At 33.2% G+C, this 22,892-nt stretch overlaps 1 protein-coding gene and 1 pseudogene across 1 annotated transcript; one reads left to right on the top strand and one right to left on the bottom strand.

Annotated features, from left to right (window-relative positions):
- Window positions 1–2,006: 2,006 nt before the first annotated feature.
- Window positions 2,007–21,342, bottom strand: LOC145269653 (pantetheinase-like). Its single transcript, XM_080125367.1, has 2 exons — window positions 20,547–21,342; window positions 2,007–3,375 (listed from the first exon to the last, which is right to left on the bottom strand). The coding sequence occupies exons 1-2, from the start codon at window positions 20,889–20,891 to the stop codon at window positions 2,035–2,037; spliced, it is 1,686 nt and encodes a 561-aa protein (XP_079981493.1). The 5' UTR covers window positions 20,892–21,342; the 3' UTR covers window positions 2,007–2,034.
- LOC145269560 (uncharacterized) lies at window positions 11,751–16,205 on the top strand (annotated as a pseudogene).
- Window positions 21,343–22,892: the final 1,550 nt, after the last annotated feature.

Below are 22,892 nucleotides of genomic sequence, written 5' to 3'. Positions count from 1 at the left end.
CGACCGTCGAGGACTACCTGGATTTTTCTCTTATCTAAGAAGGATTTAATTATGTTAAGTATTCTACCAGTGATACCGTATGATCTGATTTTACTGAGGAGACCCTCATGCCATACCCTGTCAAAAGCCTTAGATATATCTAGAGCTACCGCTCTGCCTTCCCCCGCTTTGTCCAGTGAATGGTATATACGTTCAGAGATCACAGTGAGGATGTCTGCTGTGGAACGGGCTTGTCTAAATCCATATTGTTTGTCAGTCAGTAGTTTAGCATCTGTAAGATGATGGACTAGAGCATGGTTAATTATGGTCTCAAATATTTTGGCAAAAAGTGGGAGGAGGCTAATGGGGCGATAATTTGATGGGTCTGTCCTTTCGCCAGAATTCTTGAATACTGGTACAACAGAAGCAGTTTTCCAACAGCCCGGAAAGCAAGCTTCATTAAGACATTTGTTGTCGAGTTTGGAGAGAACTGGAGCTACTTCGGCTGAGCACTTTTTTAATAGCACAGCTGGGATAAGATCGGGTCCACATGCTTTTGAGGTGTCAAGGTAATGCAAATTCATCTGTGAAAATGAACAAACAGTGCAGTTTTAGTCCTTAACATATGTAAATTTGGGCTTTGCCTCATGCAAAAAGAGAAATGACTAAGCCCATCATTCCCCCCCTTCATTTAGCCCCAAAAGTCCCTAAGGTCTTAACATATTTAAATTTGACTTCAGCACCATGCAAAACTGCTAAATAGACATATATAGAAAATTTTGGACAAATATGGTAAAATAGTCCCAAAAAATGGAATGTTTTTATTAGCCCTAAAAGAGCCTCTGGGGCACACCCAAGGGTTATCGCGGAGTATAGACAAACAAAATTATATAGAAATCAGTTAGTTACAAATTTCAGAATGTTTTATAAAAATCCAAGGCATCAATTTTTTTTAATAAGAACAAAAGTGTCAATTTTAGCCATTTTAACACAAGAGGCACCCCTAGGGGAGCAACTGAAGTTTTCCCAGAAAATCCGTTCTGTTACTTTTTTTTTTTTTTTTTACTTATATCATGTTTAATGTTTGTGCAAAATTTCTAAAAAGTTCAAAAGCGTAGTTATTGAGAAATGTGTGGACAGACAAACGGACGAACGGACAAGGTTGAATTTAGAGGTCCACCCTCCTTTTATCGGGTGACAAATAATATTAATAATAATAAATAACAATAAACATACTAACAATTATGATAACTAAATACATAAATAAAAATAATAATAATAGTAAATAAATAATGCTTTTAATAATAATAAATAACAATAAAAATAATCACAATTAAATTAATAAATATGCAAATAACAATAACAATAACGTAGAACCATGTGATAAAAATTAGTAATAGAATAAAATAATAATTATAATAATAAATATTTAATAATAAATAGATAATAAATAAATACATAATAATAACAAAATGATAATAAATAAAATAAATAATAAAATAATAATAATAATAAATAAATAATAATAATAATAATAAATAAATAAGTTATATATAATAATTATTAACAATAACAAATAATAATAATAAATAATAATAATAAATAAACGCATAATAATAATAACTAAATAATAATAAAATAATGAAAATAATAAATAAATATAGGAATAACAATAATAAATAAAAATAAGAATATTAATAATGATGATAATAATAAATAAATAAATAATAATACTAAAGAAATAATGATAATATTTATGATAATAAATAAATTATTGATAAATAAATAATTAATAATACTGAATTAATACTAATAATAAAGATAATAATAATAAATAAATAATAATTATAAATAAATAATAATGATAACAATAAATAAATAATAAATAAGTAATAATAATAATTATGATAACAATAATAAATAATGATAATAATAATAATAATAATAATAATAATAAATAAATAAAATAATAATAATAATATAGTGTTTCAAATGACTTAAAATAAAACAAAATACAGTACTTACTTTTGTAATGTTTTATTTTCAATTCTTGCATTAAAATAAAATGCTAAATGATAGATATAAGATAACAATTAATAAACCAAGTTGAGAGCCATGCGTACTCTGTGTACCACCAAGCGTAGGATGTGGAGGATCTTTGTCATAAACTCGGCCGGTCAACACAGCAGAATGAAGAGGTAGAGATATGGGACCTTCCATGTAAATATGACCTGTATAATTGTAGGCCCATTCATCATCGACGAATACATAATTGGATTCGTTCATGGCTACAACACATGGAGAAATGTGACCACTTTTGAAGTTGTGACCTGTCAGTACGAACCTGTTAAAGATTGTGTTTGCACTGGTGATGTCAGTATCACACTTTTCGCCGTCGCATTTTGACAAGGAGCACATCTGTATATAGAGTTTTCTCTTTATGGCATGGGCGACACCATTGATGACTCCAAGCGCGTATCTCTCCGTTGACGGTTGCCGATCATATTCTAAGCTGCAGCAGAAATCCCCGTCACAAACCTTTGTTACGCCCTTAATTTTGTCATCGGGTAGAGGCCGAAAGCGAATACCGAGACCTAATACTGAACCGTTCACAATCTTTACATTTTTATCGGGATTAATCTTTGAAGGAATTGAGCTCACTGGCAAAGGCGTTTCTTCACTGATCGCTGGCATATCTGCAATTAATAGTTTGCTTTTGTTTGGAGCTGTTGTGTAGAAAAAGGCTTTTGCGCCTTCTGGGGTGTACAGTCCACTACCATAAGCCCGGTGCTCTGTGGCGTGAAGATCCGCAGCAAGGATATTAATTTTGTTAGCTCGTGCAAAGCCTGAATGTACCATCATTGACCTGAAAAACGGTATAACCTTAACCCATGCCGTTGGATAAGCAAGATTACGAACCTTATATTTATCAAGCAATAAAAAGGTAGGTTCTTTGAAAATCAGGTCAAAACAGATAACTGTGCCAAATCTTCCAAACGGTGTGTTAAAGGTCACATATTCAGGCTCCCTTACTGGATCAAATGGAAAGTCGATATACAAGTTCCGCTTATGGTAGACGGCTACTAATAGCCCTTTGTCTGAATAGACAACATTTGTATTATATTGATATTGGCCATCATCTGGACACAAAGGATCGTCCGTTCTTTTGCACGGTACTTTAGTTCCCATGTTGACCACCATATAAATCTTGTTTTCTTTTGCAATGCGACTCAGTTGTTGCTGGATGTCAGTTCCTTTATAGGCATCGGGCGATTCCGATGGATTCCAGCTGACGTGTCGAGGATCGGGAACTTCTTCCAGATAGGATTTCACCGTTGTTCGGTTTACATGAATTCCAAGAATGCCATATTCAGGAAAAACAATAATTTTAGCACCCTGAAAAGAGAAAGAGAGAAAATTTAGCTGGTTTAGGGGGACAGGGACACTCTGCTTAAATATGATATTTTAATGTGCCTAGATTGCGTATATATTATTAGACAGTCATGATTTCAAAAAAAAAAAAAAAAAATAGACGTGTTTGAATGCCATCAGCTAGAATCGAAACAGAAAACAAAACTGTAGCATTCAAAGCTGGTGACGTTACCACTGTACCAACGGGACACACATATGAACTGAATAAAAATAAGCTAAAGATGAATATACAAGATGTATAACGATTTTTTCAATTTTGACCTATTTTTGACCCCTTGAAACTATTTTAACTAAAGACCTATAGAAAAGAGAAACAACGCAATTGAGTTTCATTCTATATTAATAAAGAAGCTTTATTCGTTATCTTCGTTAGTAGTGTTTGTGAATAAGTACACAATGTATTAGTACGAGAGTTCAGTGGTCGCACGCCATGATAGAATTAATACATTGCCGGCTAGTTGAGGAAGAGAATAGTTCAGAGTTCGTGCGCGCACGTGTTTTTAGCTAGTAGTTTCTGGAACAAAGGAAGCCGCTTGAAGGAGAAAGAGACAATAACTTCAGCGTGTTCATCCTAAATCCCAAATACAGACTGACAAAACCATACTACAAAGACAAAGAATTGCACAGGAAAACGAGTCGTCTGAAGAAAGCCTTTGTGAAAGGAATGATAGCCATTCATGACGCATTATTCGAAAACCTGCATGCTACAATGAGTAAACAATCCATCCCCTCCCATGTTACCGTTCAAAACCCTGTCCCTACTCCTTTTCACCTAAGAAAAAAAAAAAAAAATGAACAAACACCTTCACTAACGAAGGGGAGATGTTACATATAACCAAACCCCCACTACTGATCTCCCTAGCCCTCTCCCTTTTCTACATAAATCTTTTAGTTAAAAATGAAGACAATGAAAGGAAGTTTCATTTTAACATTTAATAAACAAACTTTATTTGTTATTTTCGTTAGTAGCTTTGGTAGAAGAGTACAAGAGAGAAATGTATTAGTAAGAGAATCCACTGTTTATACATGCACATGTTTTTAGCTAGTAGTTGCTGGAACAACGGAAGCCGCTTGAAGGAGAAAGAAAAAGACAGTAACTTCAGCGTGTTGACGTGTTGTCATGGGTGAATGTGAGTTGTATTTACGATGACAAAGAATGGTCGTTTGGGTACGACACGTGTGGAAGCAAGTAGGAGTTTGAAGAGAAGCTTGTCTTGAACGCAAGAGTTGTAGGTTCTTTTGCATCCTAAGGTAAATTTTATTTTGTGTATACATACGTTTGCTATTTCCCATCACCCTCAACTACCCATATTCCTCTCCCCCTCCCGCAAAAAAAGAAAGCAGAAGATAAAAAAGAAAAAAAATGCAAAAGAAATATTGTAGTGCCGGCATCGACTGGCACTACATCAAATGATAGAAAGGTCAAAGAGGATGAAAAGACACAGGAGGGAAAGCACTTACCAGACCTCCGCTTGTTTTGTACTCAGTGCAATGACGTCTTGCCGTGGGTGAGCGAGAGTTGTAGGTTCTTTAGCATGTCAAAGAATGCCCGTGGAAATAAATGTAAGTTTGAATAGAGCTATAGCTAACTTGTAGTACTTACGTTCAGCCTGGGGCTTCCGCCTCAGGCTAATGTCCACTGCCCGGCAGGGTCAGGATCAAAGAGGGTTAATGGTTCGTGATTTCGCTTTTTATGTACTGTCACGTGATACAGAGCTGGCTTGTGATTGGACAAACCAGAGAGAAAATGGATTTCAAATCTCGAGGTTATGAGAAACAGCTTCTGCCTATTGGAGCGTCTGCTACAGACCCATAAAAAATGGTCCATAAGAATCCAATCCTTTGAGGCTCCTAGCGCCGCTTTGTGATTTTTAGTTTCGGAAGAGATAGTTTGAAAATATGGAGGCAAACAGGCAGACAGAAATATATAGCCTTTTATATATTCGATCAGAAGTTGTTGTAGGGGTGGGGTGGGGCGCCCCGCTTTGCATGAGCGTAAAATAAGCTTAAATATGATATTTTAAATTGTTCAGATTTTGTATATATTATTATAGAGGCGTGATTTCAAAAGTAAAAAAAAATATTTGGGTGCCATCAATTGGAATCGAAACCGAAATATATAAACTGTATACTTATTGACTCTATAGCCACATAATGGTCTTTATCTATGAAATTCTTTATTTGGCCAATCAACTACTTACTTTTCCTTATTGTTCTGATGATATAATTAAGTTATTATATAACTTTTATTCTTCATCTTTCCCTTAATTTTATTGTTTGCTCCTCTTAACAGTGTGGAGTTTGAGCGTGTGTGTGTGTTGATTTTTTTTAAAACTATAATACGGTATTTAGCGTCTCCAATCCTGAAACTCTAGGAAAATATTTGCCCATATTTTTGGACATAAACAAATAAACAAACATTTAGTTATTTATTATTTTACCTATAAAGCAGTAATCTATAGGTACCTCCAACGTGCACCACAGTTTTAACCCCCTGTATGTAACACGATGTAATTTAATTTAATATTATCATCCTAATTTCTTTTACCATTTAAAAGAAGACGCTTCCAATAAACTGGTAATATTTAAAAAAAAATTTTTTACAGCATACAAAAATAATGAAAATGCAAGACAAAAATCGTGTTTACATTATCGACGCTTTAAAACAACGTTTCTGCGTTGTGACGTTTTTTAAGCCGTAGACACACCCATGTTTTAAAAATCCAGTCAAAAATCAAATAATAGTAATATCTTCCTGAAATTTTCGATATTTTTTATTATTAAATAAACTTACATAATAAAAGTAGGTTTCATTAAATGTATTAGAAAATTCTTTGTAGGTGGTCTACCCCCATATTTCATGTTACGAAAACTAAAAAAATAAAAAAAAATAAAATAGGTCGATAAAAAATTTCAACACATTTTAAAGCTGAAAAGACCACATACTTAAAAAATAATTATTTTATATATATACATAAAATCCTGTTATTTTTTCACTTACCTTAAAGTTGTAAAGAAAATTGGACATGAAAGCAATATTATGTTAAAAAAAAACACCTTTTCTTGATTTTTTTTCTCGGTAATATAATTATTTGAATTGCAACAAAAGAAAGAGAATTCTAAAAAAATAATTATATTTAAAAAGCTTTAAATGATATTACATTCAAATATTACGCGATATGAAGTTTAAACAGATTTTTTTATATAACAAGTTTCCAATAATAAAAAAATATATTCATGTAATAGAATACATGACTTCTTCTATATAAATAAAACAGTGCATGCATGTGTGTGTGTAAATATCTAACAGGTAAACTCTTAAACTACAGATCACGTAACACTGAAATTCTCTGGAAATAATATTCGTGTACCAAGGATGGTTTATAGTGAGTAATATCTTTGTTTACATACATGAATAACGCGTACAGACATCGGCAAATTTACATGTAAAACACATTAACCACTAGCAGGCATTTCCCCCTTTTGCGCATACTTAAAACAGCATCAGGCTAGAACGCTACATATTTTGATTATGTCTTTGCATTAAAAATAAAATGAAATAATACGTAAATTTCACTCGCAGTTTTGAATTTAATACAAAGAAAAACCTATATATCTTTTTATTATTCACTTATCGAAGACATACCTGTATATCTTTTGTTTTCATGTGACCGATTAGATAAAATAATTATTAATTACAAAGAAATATTCGGTGTTTTACAGTGTACAGCTTTACAGTGAACTACACATTCGGTGTTTTACAGTGCATTACATTTCAGATAGGATTTAAAATTAAATTAATTTTTTTATGGTATCTTTCTTTTTTATTAAACGCCCAGCCAATGAATTACAAATAAATAAATAAATAATCAGACACCCACCTCTTATTATCACCAAAAAATACTAAAATCATTACATAAAAATAAAAAGTCGATTTAGCGTTTCAACATTTGGACAACGCTCGACTGAAACCGATGATTGCCGGTCTCGCCCGATCGATGCTTGACATGAATTCCCGATAATCCGGGTCAAATTATGCAAGAGTACCAAAAATTCTTACGTTTCGAATGCATGCGTTTTTCCTTTTCTCTTTTCTTTCTTTCTTTTTTTTTTGTCCAGACGTTACATGGCATTTACGAAACATATATATATATATATATATATATATATATATATATATATATATATATATATATATATATATATATATATATATATATTTCATTTATGGATTAGATGAACAACTATTGATAGCAAAAAGAAACTGACCAATTTTTCCGAATGCAATCGTTTTTACTATTTTTAGTTTTTCTGATAAACTTTCTTACACAGGATATTCTGCCAACACAAAATACACGTTTATTTCTAAAAAGAAAAAATAATATCTAATTAGATAAACTATCTCATATATTTTATGCGGACTATTATTTGTGAGAAATTTAATTCTCACAAACAATTTTACTCCCTGGCAGAGGCAAAAGAAAACCACAAATTACAAAAGCCAGACCTTCATTTATTCAATAATAGCAGTAAAGAAATGCCATTGGTCATGGTACAGTCCAATTGCAAAATGGTACAGTCCAATTGAAAAATGGTACAATCCAATTGAAAAAATGGTACAATCTAATTGAAAAAATGGTACAATCCAATTGCAAAATGGTACAGTCCAATTGCAAAACGGTACAGTCCAATTGAAAAATGGTACAATCAAATTGCAAAATGGTACAATCCAATTGAAAAAATGGCACAATCCAATTACCAAATGGTACAATCCAATTGAAAAAATGGTACAATCCAATCGCAAAATGGTACAATCCAATTGCCAAATGGTACAATCCAATTGAAAAATGGTACAATCCAATTTCAAAATGGTACAATCCAATTGAAAAAAATGGTACAATCCAATCGCAAAATAGTACAGTCCAATTGCCAAATGGTACAATCCAATTGAAAAATGGTACAATCCAATTGAAAAAATGGTACAATCCAATTGAAAAAATGGTACAATCCAATTGCAAAATGGTACAATCCAATTGCAAAATGGTACAATCCAATTTCAAAATGGTACAATCCAATTTCAAAATGGTACAATCCAATTTCAAAATGGTACAATTCAATTTAAAAATGGCACAGTCCAATTGCCAAATAGTAGATTCCAATTGCAAAATGGTACAGTCCAAATGCCAAATGGTACAATCCAATTGAAAAATGGCAGATTCCAATTTCAAAATGGCACAGTCCAATTGCCAAATGGTAGATTCCAATTGAAATAATGGTACGGTCCAATTTCAAAACGGTACAATCCAATTGCAAAATGTCACAGTCCAATTGCCAAATGGTAGATTCCAATTGCAATACGGTACAATCCAATTGCAAAATGGCACAGTCCAATTGCCAAATGGCACAGTCCAATTGCCAAATGGTAGATTCCAATTGAAAAAATGGAACAATCCAATTGCAAAATGGTAGTATCCAATTGCAAAATGGTATAATCCAATTGCAAAATGGCACAGTCCAATTGCCAAATGGTAGAATCCAATTGCAAAATCGCACAGTCCAATTGCCAAATGGTAGATTCCAATTGCAAAATAGTACATTCTAATTGCCAAATTGTAGAATCCAATTGCCAAATAGTAGATTCCAATTGCAAAATGGCACAGTCCAATTGCCAAATGGTAGAATCCAATTGCAAAATTGTATAATCCAATTGCAAATTGGTATAATCCAATTGCAAAATGGCACAGTCCAATTGCAAAATGGTATAATCCAATTGCAAAATGGCACAGTCCAATTGCAAAATGGTACAATCCAATTGAAAAATGGTACAATTCAATTGCAAAATAGTAGAATGCAATTGCAAAATGGCACAGTCGAATTGGCAAATGGTAGAATCCAATTGACAAATGGTATAATCCAATTGCAAATTGGTATAATCCAATTGCAAAATGGCACCGTCTAATTGCCAATGTGTAGAATCCAATTTAAAAGGCACAGTCCAATTGCCAAATGGTAGACTCCAATTGCAAAATGGCACTGTCCAATTGCCAAATGGTAGAATCCAATGGCCAAATGGTAGATTCCAATTGCAAAATGGAACAGTCCAATTGCCAAATGGTAGAATCCAATTGCAAAATGGTATAATCCAATTGCAAAATGGTATAATCGAATTGCAAAATGGTACAGTCCAATTGCCAAACGGTAGAATCCAATTGCAAAATTGCACAGTCCAATTGGCAAATGGTAGATTCCAATTGCAAAATGGCACAATCCAATTGCCAAATGGTAGAATCCAATTGTCAAATGGTAGAATCCAATTGCAAAACGGTACAGTCCAATGAAAAACGGTACAATCCAATTGCAAAATGGTATAATCCAATTTCAAAATGGTGCAATCCAATTTCCAAATGGTACAGTCACATTGAAAAACGGTACAGTCCAATTGCAAAATGGTACAATTCAATTGCAAAATAGTACAATCCAATTGTCAAATGGTACAATCCAATTGCAAAATGGTACAATCCAATTTCAAAATGGTACAGTCCAATTGCAAAATGGTACAATCCAATTGCAAAATGGTACAGTCCAATTTCAAAATGGTACAATCCAATTTCAAAATGGTACAGTCCAATTGCAAAATGGTACAATCCAATTGCAAAATGGTACAGTCCAATTGAAAAATGGTACAATCCAATTGCAAAATGGTACAATCCAATTGCAAAATGGTACAATCCAATTGCAAAATGGTACAGTCCAATTGCAAAATGGTACAATCCAATTGCAAAATGGTACAATCCAATTGCAAAATGGTACAATTCAATTGCAAAATGGTACAGTCCAATTTATAAATGGTACAGTCCAATTGAAAAATGGTACAATTGAATTGCAAAATGGTACAATCCAATTTCAAAATGGTACAATCCAATTTCAAGATGGTACAGTCCAATTGCAAAATGGTACAATCCAATTGCAAAATGGTACAATCCAATTTCAAAATGGTACAGTCCAATTGCAAAATGGTACAATCCAATTTCAAAATGGTACAGTCGAATTGAAAAATGGTACAATTCAATTGCAAAATGGTACAATCCAATTTCAAAATGGTACAGTCCAATTGCAAAATGGTACAATCCAATTTCAAAATGGTACAATCCAATTGCAAAATGGTACAATCCAATTTCAAAATGGTACAATCCAATTGCAAAATGGTACAATCCAATTATAAAATGGTACAGTCCAATTGCAAAATGGTACAATCCAATTGCAAAATGGTACAATCCAATTGCAAAATGCTACAATCCAATTGCAAAATGGTACAATCCAATTTCAAAATGGTACAATCCAATTTCAAAATGGCACAGTCCAATTGCCAAATAGTAGATTCCAATTGCAAAATGGTACAGTCCAAATGCCAAATGGTACAATCCAATTGCAAAATGGTACAATCCAATTTCAAAATGGTACAATCCAATTGCAAAATGGTACAATCCAATTGCAAAATGGTACAATCAAATTGAAAAAATGGTACAATCCAATTGCAAAATGGTACAATCCAATTTCAAAATGACACAGTCCAATTGCCAAATAGTAGATTCCAATTGCAAAATGGTACAGTCCAAATGCCAAATGGTACAATCCAATTGAAAAATGGCAGATTCCAATTTCAAAATGGCACAGTCCAATTGCCAAATGGTAGATTCCAATTGAAATAATGGTACGGTCCAATTTCAAAACGGTACAATCCAATTGCAAAATGTCACAGTCCAATTGCCAAATGGTAGATTCCAATTGCAATACGGTACAATCCAATTGCAAAATGGCACAGTCCAATTGCCAAATTGTAGAATCCAATGTCAAAATGGTAGATTCCAATTGAAAAAATGGCACAATCCAATTGCAAAATGGTAGTATCCAATTGCAAAATGGTATAATCAAATTGCAAAATGGCACAGTCCAATTGCCAAATGGTAGAATCCAATTGCAAAATCGCACAGTCCAATTGCCAAATGGTAGATTCCTATTGCAAAATAGTACATTCTAATTGCCAAATTGTAGAATCCAATTGCCAAACAGTAGATTCCAATTGCAAAATGGCACAGTCCAATTGCCAAATGGTAGAATCCAATTGCAAAATGGTATAATCCAATTTCAAATTGGTATAATCCAATTGCAAAATGGCACAGTCCAATTGCAAAATGGTACAATCCAATTGAAAAATGGTACAATTCAATTGCAAAATAGTAGAATGCAATTGCAAAATGGCACAGTCGAATTGGCAAATGGTAGAATCCAATTGACAAATGGTATAATCCAATTGCAAATTGGTATAATCCAATTGCAAAATGGCACTATCTAATTGCCAAATGGTAGAATCCAATTTAAAAGGCACAGTCCAATTGCCAAATGGTAGACTCCAATTGCAAAATGGCACTGTCCAATTGCCAAATTGTAGAATCCAATTGCCAAATGGTAGATTCCAATTGCAAAATGGCACAGTCCAATTGCCAAATGGAAGAATCCAATTGCAAAATGGTATAATCCAATTGCAAAATGGTATAATCGAATTGCAAAATGGTACAGTCCAATTGCCAAACGGTAGAATCCAATTGCAAAATTGCACAGTCCAATTGGCAAATGGTAGATTCCAATTGAAAAATGGCACAATCCAATTGCCAAATGGTAGAATCCAATTGTCAAATGGTAGAATCCAATTGCAAAACGGTACAGTCCAATGTAAAAACGGTACAATCCAATTGCAAAATGGTATAATCCAATTGCAAAATGGTATAATCCAATTTCAAAATGGTGCAATCAAATTTCCAAATGGTACAGTCACATTGAAAAACGGTACAATCCAATTGCAAAATGGTACAATTCAATTGCAAAATAGTACAATCCAATTGTCAAATGGTACAATCCAATTGCAAAATGGTACAATCCAATTTCAAAATGGTACAGTCCAATTGCAAAATGGTACAATCCAATTGCAAAATGGTACAATCCAATTTAAAAATGGTACAATCCAATTTCAAGATGGTACAGTCCAATTGCAAAATGGTACAATCCAATTGCAAAATGGTACAGTCCAATTTACAAAAGGATACAGTCCAATTGCAAAATGGTACAGTCCAATTGAAAAATGGTACAGTCGAATTGAAAAATGGTACAATCCAATTGCAAAATGGTACAATCCAATTTAAAATGGTACAGTCCAATTGCAAAATGGTACAATCCAATTTCAAAATGGTACAATCCAATTGCAAAATGGTACAATCCAATTTCAAAATGGTACAATCCAATTGCAAAATGGTACAATCCAATTATAAAATGGTACAGTCCAATTGCAAAATGGTACAATCCAATTTCAAAATGGTACAATCCAAGTGCAAAATGGTACAATCCAATTGCAAAATGGTACAATCCAATTTCAAAATGGTACAATCCAATTTCAAAATGGTACAATTAAATTTAAAAATGGCACAGTCCAATTGCCAAATAGTAGATTCCAATTGCAAAATGGTACAGTCCAAATGCCAAATGGTACAATCCAATTGCAAAATGGTACAATCCAATTGCAAAATGGTACAATCCAATTGCAAAATGGTACAATCAAATTGAAAAAATGGTACAATCCAATTGCAAAATGGTACAATCCAATTTAAAAATGGCACAGTCCAATTGCCAAATAGTAGATTCCAATTGCAAAATGGTACAGTCCAAATGCCAAATGGTACAATCCAATTGAAAAATGGCAGATTCCAATTGCAAAATGGCACAGTCCAATTGCCAACTGGTAGATTCCAATTGAAATAATGGTACGGTCCAATTTCAAAACGGTACAATCCAATTGCAAAATGTCATAGTCCAATTGCCAAATGGTAGATTCCAATTGCAATACGGTACAATCCAATTGCAAAATGGCAAAGTCCAATTGCCAAATGGCACCGTCTAATTGCCAAATGGTAGAATCCAATTTAAAAGGCACAGTCCAATTGCCAAATGGTAGACTCCAATTGCAAAATGGCACTGTCCAATTGCCAAATGGTAGAATCCAATTGCCAAATTGTAGATTCCAATGGCAAAATGGCACAGTCCAATTGCCAAATGGTAGAATCCATTTGCAAAATGGTATAATCGAATTGCAAAATGGTACAGTCCAATTGCCAAACGGTAGAATCCAATTGCAAAATTGCACAGTCCAATTAGCAAATGGTAGATTCCAATTGCAAAATGGTACAATCCAATTGTCAAATGGTAGAATCCAATTGCAAAACGGTACAGTCCAATGTAAAAACGGTACAATCCAATTGCAAAATGGTATAATCCAATTGCAAAATGGTATAATCCAATTTCAAAATGGTGCAATCCAATTTCCAAAAGGTACAGTCACATTGAAAAACGGTACAGTCCAATTGCAAAATGGTACAATTCAATTGCAAAATAGTACAATCCAATTGTCAAATGGTACAATCCAATTGCAAAATGGTACAATCCAATTTCAAAATGGTACAGTCCAATTGCAAAATGGTACAATCCAATTGCAAAATGGTACAATCCAATTTAAAAATGGTACAATCCAATTTCAAGATGGTACAGTCCAATTGCAAAATGGTACAATCCAATTGCAAAATGGTACAATCCAATTTCAAAATGGTACAGTCCAATTGCAAAATGGTACAATCCAATTTCAAAATGGTACAGTCGAATTGAAAAATGGTACAATCCAATTTCAAAATGGTACAATCCAATTTCAAAATGGTACAGTCCAATTGCAAAATGGTACAATCCAATTTCAAAATGGTACAATCCAATTGCAAAATGGTACAATCCAATTTCAAAATGGTACAATCCAATTTCAAAATGGTACAATCCAATTTCAAGATGGTACAGTCCAATTGCAAAATGGTACAATCCAATTGCAAAATGGTACAATCCAATTTCAAAATGGTACAGTCCAATTGCAAAATGGTACAATCCAATTTCAAAATGGTACAGTCGAATTGAAAAATGGTACAATTCAATTGCAAAATGGTACAATCCAATTTCAAAATGGTACAGTCCAATTGCAAAATGGTACAATCCAATTTCAAAATGGTACAATCCAATTGCAAAATGGTACAGTCCAATTGCAAAATGGTACAATCCAATTTCAAAATGGTACAATCCAATTGCAAAATGGTACAATCCAATTGCAAAATGGTACAATCCATTTTCAAAATGGTACAATCCAATTTCAAAATGGTACAGTCCAATTGCAAAATGGTACAATCCAATTGCAAAATGGTACAATTCAATTTCTAAATGGTACAATCCAATTGCAAAATGGTACAATCCAATTGCAAAATGGTACAATTCAATTGCAAAATGGTACAGTCCAATTTCAAAATGGTACAGTCCAATTGAAAAATGGTACAATTCAATTGCAAAATGGTACAATCCAATTTCAAAATGGTACAATCCAATTGCAAAATGGTACAATCCAATTGCAAAATGGTACAGTCCAATTGCAAAATGGTACAATCCAATTGCAAAATGGTACAATCCAATTGCAAAATGGTACAATCCAATTGCAAAATGGTACAATTCAATTGCAAAATGGTACAGTCCAATTTCAAAATAGTACAGTCCAATTGAAAAATGGTACAATTGAATTGCAAAATGGTACAATCCAATTTCAAAATGGTACAATCCAATTTCAAGATGGTACAGTCCAATTGCAAAATGGTACAATCCAATTGCAAAATGGTACAATCCAATTTCAAAATGGTACAGTCCAATTGCAAAATGGTACAATCCAATTTCAAAATGGTACAGTCGAATTGAAAAATGGTACAATTCAATTGCAAAATGGTACAATCCAATTTCAAAATGGTACAGTCCAATTGCAAAATGGTACAATCCAATTGCAAAATGGTACAATCCAATTATAAAATGGTACAGTCCAATTGCAAAATGGTACAATCCAATTTCAAAATGGTACAATCCAATTGCAAAATGGTACAATCCAATTGCAAAATGGTACAATTCAATTGCAAAATGGTACAGTCCAATTTCAAAATGGTACAGTCCAATTGAAAAATGGTACAATTGAATTGCAAAATGGTACAATCCAATTTCAAAATGGTACAATCCAATTTCAAGATGGTACAGTCCAATTGCAAAATGGTACAATCCAATTGCAAAATGGTACAATCCAATTTCAAAATGGTATAGTCCAATTGCAAAATGGTACAATCCAATTTCAAAATGGTACAGTCGAATTGAAAAATGGTACAATTCAATTGCAAAATGGTACAATCCAATTTCAAAATGGTACAGTCCAATTGCAAAATGGTACAATCCAATTTCAAAATGGTACAATCCAATTGCAAAATGGTACAATCCAATTTCAAAATGGTACAATCCAATTGCAAAATGGTACAATCCAATTATAAAATGGTACAGTCCAATTGCAAAATGGTACAATCCAATTTCAAAATGGTACAATCCAATTGCAAAATGGTACAATCCAATTGCAAAATGGTACAATCCAATTTCAAAATGGTACAATCCAATTTCAAAATGGTACAGTCCAATTGCAAAATGGTACAATCCAATTGCAAAATGGTACAGTCCAATTGCAAAATGGTACAATCCAATTGCAAAATGGTACAGTCCAATTGCAAAATGGTAAAATCAAATTGCAAGCCGGTAGTGTAAACTCCTATTGTTGGAGTGGTAGTCTCTTTTCATCGAAAGGATCCATCTATATTCATGATGTTCACGGCGGGAATGTTGGTGCCTATAATTCGACATAATGCGAGTCACTTGGGACTAATGTAATTGAGATAAGTTCCAATATTTGGTAAATATAATATGAAGAAATGTTCATGGACGTCATGTAAGCAGTAGTATATTTAGATACATGTATCAAGAGGACAGGTTAAAATTAATTTTATCGTCTGTGTAGTTAAATTATTGTTTTTTATCCATTTTTTATTGTGCATTTGATTTATTCATAAATTTCTGCATAAATGATATTCCATAGAAATTGAACCAAACTATAGTAAACACACGAAATGATGACGTCACTAATTAATGTGTATAATGATGACGTTCTACACAACGGTTTGGATAAGCCTAGTACTCTACAAACGTGTTTCGAGGTACTTCCTCTCTCATCAACGTAGCTGAACTGTTCTAGTATTCAAAGCTCAGACCACATCTAAAATAATCGAGTGCATTAACCGCTATGCCATGGAGTCCCAGATGACTACGTGTTATTTTTATCGCTTTTAAACTTATGTCGATTTTTTGTGTTGATTTTTTTAACAATAATACGATTATTAGCGTCTTCAACCTTGAAGATCTAGGAATATATTTGGTACTTCTACACTTAATCGCCGAAACTGGAGACGACATTTTATTTCACGCACCTGTCGTAAAAATCCAAGGGAGAAATCAGTATTTTAAACTATGACCGAAGCATGAAATAAATAACAAAAAAATTACACTAGATAAACTTCCTTAAAGAACTATTAAATAAAGTGAAAGAGAACATATATCCATAATTGTTTAATTGGAAATGTTTCGATTTAATTAATGAAAATGGGAAGATTTTTCATGAAACATATATATATATATATATATATATATATATATATATATATATATATATATATATATATATATATATAATTGAAAATAAAAATTCATAATTGTTTAAACTGGGCGAGCGCTATTTGAAAATCAAAACTGTATAAAAATTTATCAAAATATAATTGTTCAGACATTTATTGAAAAGTTTGCGTAAGAAAATATAATTTTAATAAAACAATTTTGCAATGAAAGCAACATTGGATTTTTATAAAATAGTTTTCTTTTTTCGTTTATTTTTTCAAACAAATACATAATTTTAAACAATTTTTTGAATTAAAGCAACTTTGAAGGGTCAACAACAAATTAATTTAAATGAAACCGAAAAGCGCCACCGTTATTTTTTTTTTTTAATGGGAAGTGGGGGTTTTATTTCTAACTTCGGTCATAGTTTAAAATACTGATTTCTCCCTTGGATTTTTACGGCAGGTGCGTGAAATAAAATGGCGCCTCCAGTTTCGGTGATAAAGTGTAGAAGTACCGGTACTCATGCATTTATTGATCCGTGCTGAAATAATAACGTTATTATTTAAAAAGCCATTCTTAACATGGGGAGGGGAGTGTGTTTTGTACCTACTCTGTACTTGAACCTTACAATTGAATTAAAAAAAAAACATATAAAACTTTAATTAAACTTGGAAATACGATTTAAAAAATGGCGCGGATCAGTAAGTGCATTAGCACCGAAGTATCAAATATTTTTGGGGTGTAAGCAAATAAACAAATATTATTTATATTAGGTATGGGCAGAACAAATTTGCCGTTTTTGTTTTTTTTACCGATAAGTGAAGGGAAGGCCGAAGTCATTTTAACAAATTAGTGTTCAACGTATATAAAATAACCTTTCTAAAAAAAAAAACTGTTTTCATAATTTTAAAATTGGTCGACCTAGACGAGAGGATCCAAAATGGCCGACCAGGACTGAGATATGACACGTGACCGGATGTAAAGGAAGAAATATCTCATGTATTTAATTTAAGCCGTCGTTTCGTATCTTACAACATATACAACAAATAAATGTTAAATAATAATGAAACCTTACCAAAACAAAACGAAGTAAAACAAACAAAAAAAAAATATCTGACAATTCATCGGCTCTAGCTGAAATAATTTATTAAGGAAACAACGGCTCGAGCTTATACTAATAAATAGCAACTTACACACAAATAAATGTATTTTTCAGTTTCAATTTCGTAGGTAACATCTTTGTCAATAAAAATACTACAAAACTAATATAGTAAAAAAATACAGCCAATATAGGAGTTAAAAACTTCAATATAGTCAATTTTTCTTTAATTTTCAATTTGGCTTTTTTTTTGGCGAGAGGAGAATTGTGTTTTTCTTTTGCTAATAATTAGTGTAAGTTGCTATTAATTAGTATAAGCTCGAGCCGTTGTTTCCTTAATAAATTATTTCAGCTAGAGCCGATGAATTGTCAGATATTTTTTTTTATTTTTTTTACTTCGTTTTGTTTTGGTAAGGTTTCATTATTATTTAACATTTATTTGTTGTATATGTTGTAAGATACGAAACGACGGCTTAAATTAAATACATGAGATATTTCTTCCTTTACATCCGGTCACGTGTCATATCTCAGTCTTGGTCGGCCATTTTGGATCCTCTCGTCTAGGTCGACCTTAAAATTTTATTTTATGAAAAAAAAAAAAAAAAAAAATGCCCGTTATGTTACTGAAATATTGTTTGCTTTTAAATCATAGGTTTCGGTTATCTTTCCGACATTATCAAAAAAAAAAAAAAAAAAAAAAAAAAAAAAAGAAAAAAAACAATTTGAAATGAAAATCAGTTATCTGCCCTTGACTTTACCATCGCCGCTACTACTCTTATGGACACGGGAGGAAATTCGATTGTTCTTAAATAACAAAAACGGTCCTGGATATGACCTTAAACTATGTCCGATGGTGAGGCCGCAGCTTGTTGGCTTTGCGCAGTGTGGAGCCACTCTTTAATTGCTATCGCTCCCAGGTCCACTCTGACCTGGAGTGGTAGTACCTGTTAGGGTCCCAACTATGAGTTGAATATAAACCGACTTAAAAACACAAATATACTCTATTAAAATATTTTTTCTTCAAAATAACTGGAATCGGCATTAAATAATCCCAAAAGGGTTGATATGCCGTAAAACAAAAACAAACAAACAAACAAATAACAAAAAGATACTTGATCACATTATGTGATTTTTGGAATATTTCATCTTCGTTCTGTGACTGGTACGTTCATCATACAGACTTTTCTATATTTTCTTTACTTTTACAAATTGCCGCCATAATCTGAATAATCACCTACTTTTTAAAATTTTTGGAAATCATTTCTACATATATTGCATACAATGTAATAAACAAATAATCATTAACGCTCCCATCCCCGTCTGGCATCAATTGAAATGAATGGCTCTCGTCTTGAGGAGGCTCCATGTTTTGACAAGCTTCTAGGTCTGACCTTTACTCTTGATCTGAGATGTCGTGCATTATTATTTGGGCTCACATACATCAAATCCGTTGCCATCATTGCTGAAAAATGGTGGGATCATTCTACCGCTCCAGTAGATATCTCACTGCCGATGCAATTCTCTACCTGTATAAAAGCCAGGTACATCGAAGGTTAAAGTACTATTGCCACATCTGGGAAATAGCTGCTAAAAGCACTTACCTGCCTTGACAGAGTTCAAAAGAGTTCACCTAGTGGGTGATGCGCTTTTCTTCTTACCTGCAATCTCTTTCCCACAGAAGAGACGCCGCGGGCCTCTCTCTGCTTTATCATTATTTTCATAGCAAGTGCTCGTCTGAGCTCCAATCGATGACCCCCCTCCTTGTACAAACTTGCACGAAAAAAACACTCGTCTATTTGTAAACCACTATCAATAATTTCTTTTCTGTTTTTTTTACATGGGGGTCACCACTTATCAAGGCCCGGAAGCCACTCGGAATAAGGGTTATTGCGTGTACAGTAATTAATGGGATAGTATCGTAGTAATCGTTAGTAATGGAGATTTGATAAAGTGTCATTACTTAAGGTGGCGGTTCACCAGGAATTTGTTTATGTTGGACTTGAAGACATCCAAGTTGTAGTCAGGTGCCACTCTTTATCTATGTTTGAACCTAAACGTAGATTCCACGAACAAAGCTTCTTTCTTAGAACTGCGCGCCTATGGAACTCTGTTCCATTTGCTTGCTTTCCAGCTGACTACAACATGGTCGTCTTCAATTTCAACGTAAACAAGTTCTTTATGAGACGTCCCTTTAAGTAATCCAATTTACCAGGTTTCCCCTACAACGATATTTTCCCATTGACTACCGTATACTAATTAACCTTATCCTCGAGTGGCTACTCGGCTTTAATAAGTGGTGACTCCTTTGTGAAAAAAAAAGAGAATTTGCTCAGTAATAATAAATACGAAATCTGCATGAACTAAAATACCATATTTAAGCGTATTTTACGACCGGGCAACGCCGGGCGGCTTGCTAGTATAAAGTAAGAGTACTAACCTTCTTCGCCGCGATTTTTGTCTGTTTCTCGTAAATTCGAATGTTTTTCATCATGTTCTCGACAGCTTCGGACAGGGTTACAACTCTGCCAGGTGCTGACAGGACTGCGTGTTCATAGACGGCCGCCCTATAGGGAACGTTGCGCATTGCCTGAATTGAGGGCAGAGAAATTGCAGACAAAAAGAAAAATATCACCAGAAAAAACATAAGTAAATCACGTCTTCCTTCCATTTTTTTTTTTTTTTTTGAAGAATTATACGAACTTAATCCGTTAATGCCGGCACGTTTCCTTCCTCTTGTAAGAATTTCAATCTCCCCTTTCTTAAAATAAAAAAAAATGTACATAAAAAATATTTTATAAAAATAATTTTGTCTTCAGAACCTCGTTAGCTACTTCAAACAATTATTCATAAATTTCTTATGGGCAACTTTTTCTTCCTTTGTCTGTGATTTCAAAGTCTGCAAATTAAGAGTTCCGCGTAAGGTCCCGTAATCTTGAAACGAAACTTTATCTCTTAGAACTGACTTTATAAACTATTAGGATAGGTATTGCCAATTTAGCGGTTTTACTGCTAGATCTGGAGTTTTCGTTTGGAATCTAGCCAGTAAAATTTGAATCTAGCGGCATTTTTTTTTTAATGTAAAATTCTTAACCAATTGTTTATATATATATCGCCCTGTCTTTAAACTTAAAATGAATTAATGCACCTCTTGCTAATTTGAATGCATATTCAACTATGTTTCTTGTCAGGTGATCGCAGTTAATCTTTTCTCGTCAACACGGATACTGCCCTCCTCCTTCGACCTTGGTGTCTAACTCTGTCCCGTGGGGAGGCATAGTAAATAGGTACTGCCCTCCTCCTTCTCCTCTCTCTATATCTCTACTCTTATGTGAAAGGAACTTTGTGTGTGTGTGTGTATGCGCGCGCGCACGCGCGTGTGTGATTTCAAGGCTTTCGACTAGCACTGATAAGAATCGAAGGTTTCGTCCCTAGAGTTTTAAGGTTTTATTTTACCTAATTATCATTTTTGGTTGTGTTATCAAACATGTTCATCATAATTGGCACAGACACCGCCCTCTCCATCTACCTCCTTCTCCTCCTCCTCTCTCTATATATCTACAATTATATAAAAGGAACTGTGTGCATGTGTGTGCGTATGTGTGTGTGCGTTTGCTCCTTATAGACTCGAAAACGGCTGGCCCGATTTTTATGAAATATCACACAAAGATACTTTATGTGTCTGGCATTGTTTTTAGATAGGGTTTCCTCGAACAGCTAGACTTTGGGAATTCCCTTCTGCTGCCTGCTTCCCTGGCTGTACTGATATGCAAAAGTTCAAATGTAATATAAACAAATATCTTGTTAATTTTTCCTAGACATGACCCCAAATAGTAGCCCCTTGCGTCCAAGTGCCGATAGGGGTGAACATGAGAAAAAACAAACCAAAAAAAACAAAAAAAAACAGAATGTGTTCGATAAATATCGATAATCGATAATCGAAAAAATCCAATGAAAGAAAGAACAGGTGATTAGTCATATAATAATAATAATATAGTCAGTAAAAGTTACTTTTATAGTAGAAAAGTTCATTGGTTTGTATTTTGAAGTAGTTTGTAAAAAAACATTTTATTTAATTCACGAACCGGTTTAAAAAATATCAAAATGGCAGCGACTTTGAAATGAAGAGCCCCGTTTTCAATTTGAATATTTTTATGTTTTCCATTATTTTGTGCTTGAGGAATCTTCGATTATGGAATATATAAATAAACATTCATTTAAGTAGTTATCGCCTCAAATTTAGGTTTAATTTCGATTCGCTGAAATTGTTTCAAGTAAAAAGCATTTAAAACTATTTCAAACCAAAAAAAAACATGAACTGAACTTTTTTTGACTATGGTAACATTTATTTCTTGTATATTTATTTTTTCGCGTAGTCGTTTGTTGTCTTTTCTGCTAAACACGCTTACTAAATAATGTTGACGAAATATCGCAAAACAAAGAAACAAAAACAGTTTTGAAAAATAATGAAGCTTTACTTAAAAAATAAAAATAATCCGAAACAGCAAAATGAGATATTAAAACGTAAACACGTAATTACTTTAGCTTTTTAAAGCAAAGCATCGATATAAATATGAATAAGAAGAAAATGGCGCCCTTTTCAAGCAGAACAGCTTCGTTTCAGTTTTACAGTATTGAATGGTGTAGTATTGCGCCGTCGAATTCAGGGTTGTTCTATTGTAATGTAAAGAACACGCAGAAAGGGTTGTAATCAACTGAATTCCTTCTAGTACACTGACAAAAAAAGCTTAAACAGATATATAAATAAAAATAAAAAGGTTATGTA

Source organism: Euprymna scolopes, chromosome 45 (assembly GCF_053919585.1).
Source record: "Euprymna scolopes isolate OS-2025 chromosome 45, ASM5391958v1, whole genome shotgun sequence".
Taxonomy (NCBI): Eukaryota; Metazoa; Mollusca; class Cephalopoda; order Sepiida; family Sepiolidae; genus Euprymna; species Euprymna scolopes.
This window is presented reverse-complemented; position numbering and strand designations above follow the sequence as displayed.

What these genes read in the sequence shown, in the direction of transcription:
- LOC145269653 (XM_080125367.1), bottom strand. Translation starts at nt 20,891, where the DNA reads ATGTACATTTTTTTTTATTTTAAGAAAGGGGAGATTGAAATTCTTACA. An exon ending in CAAAAATCGCGGCGAAGAAG is followed by an intron (nt 3,376 to 20,546) that starts GTTAGTACTCTT and finishes TTCTCTTTTCAG; the next exon opens with GGTGCTAAAATTATTGTTTT.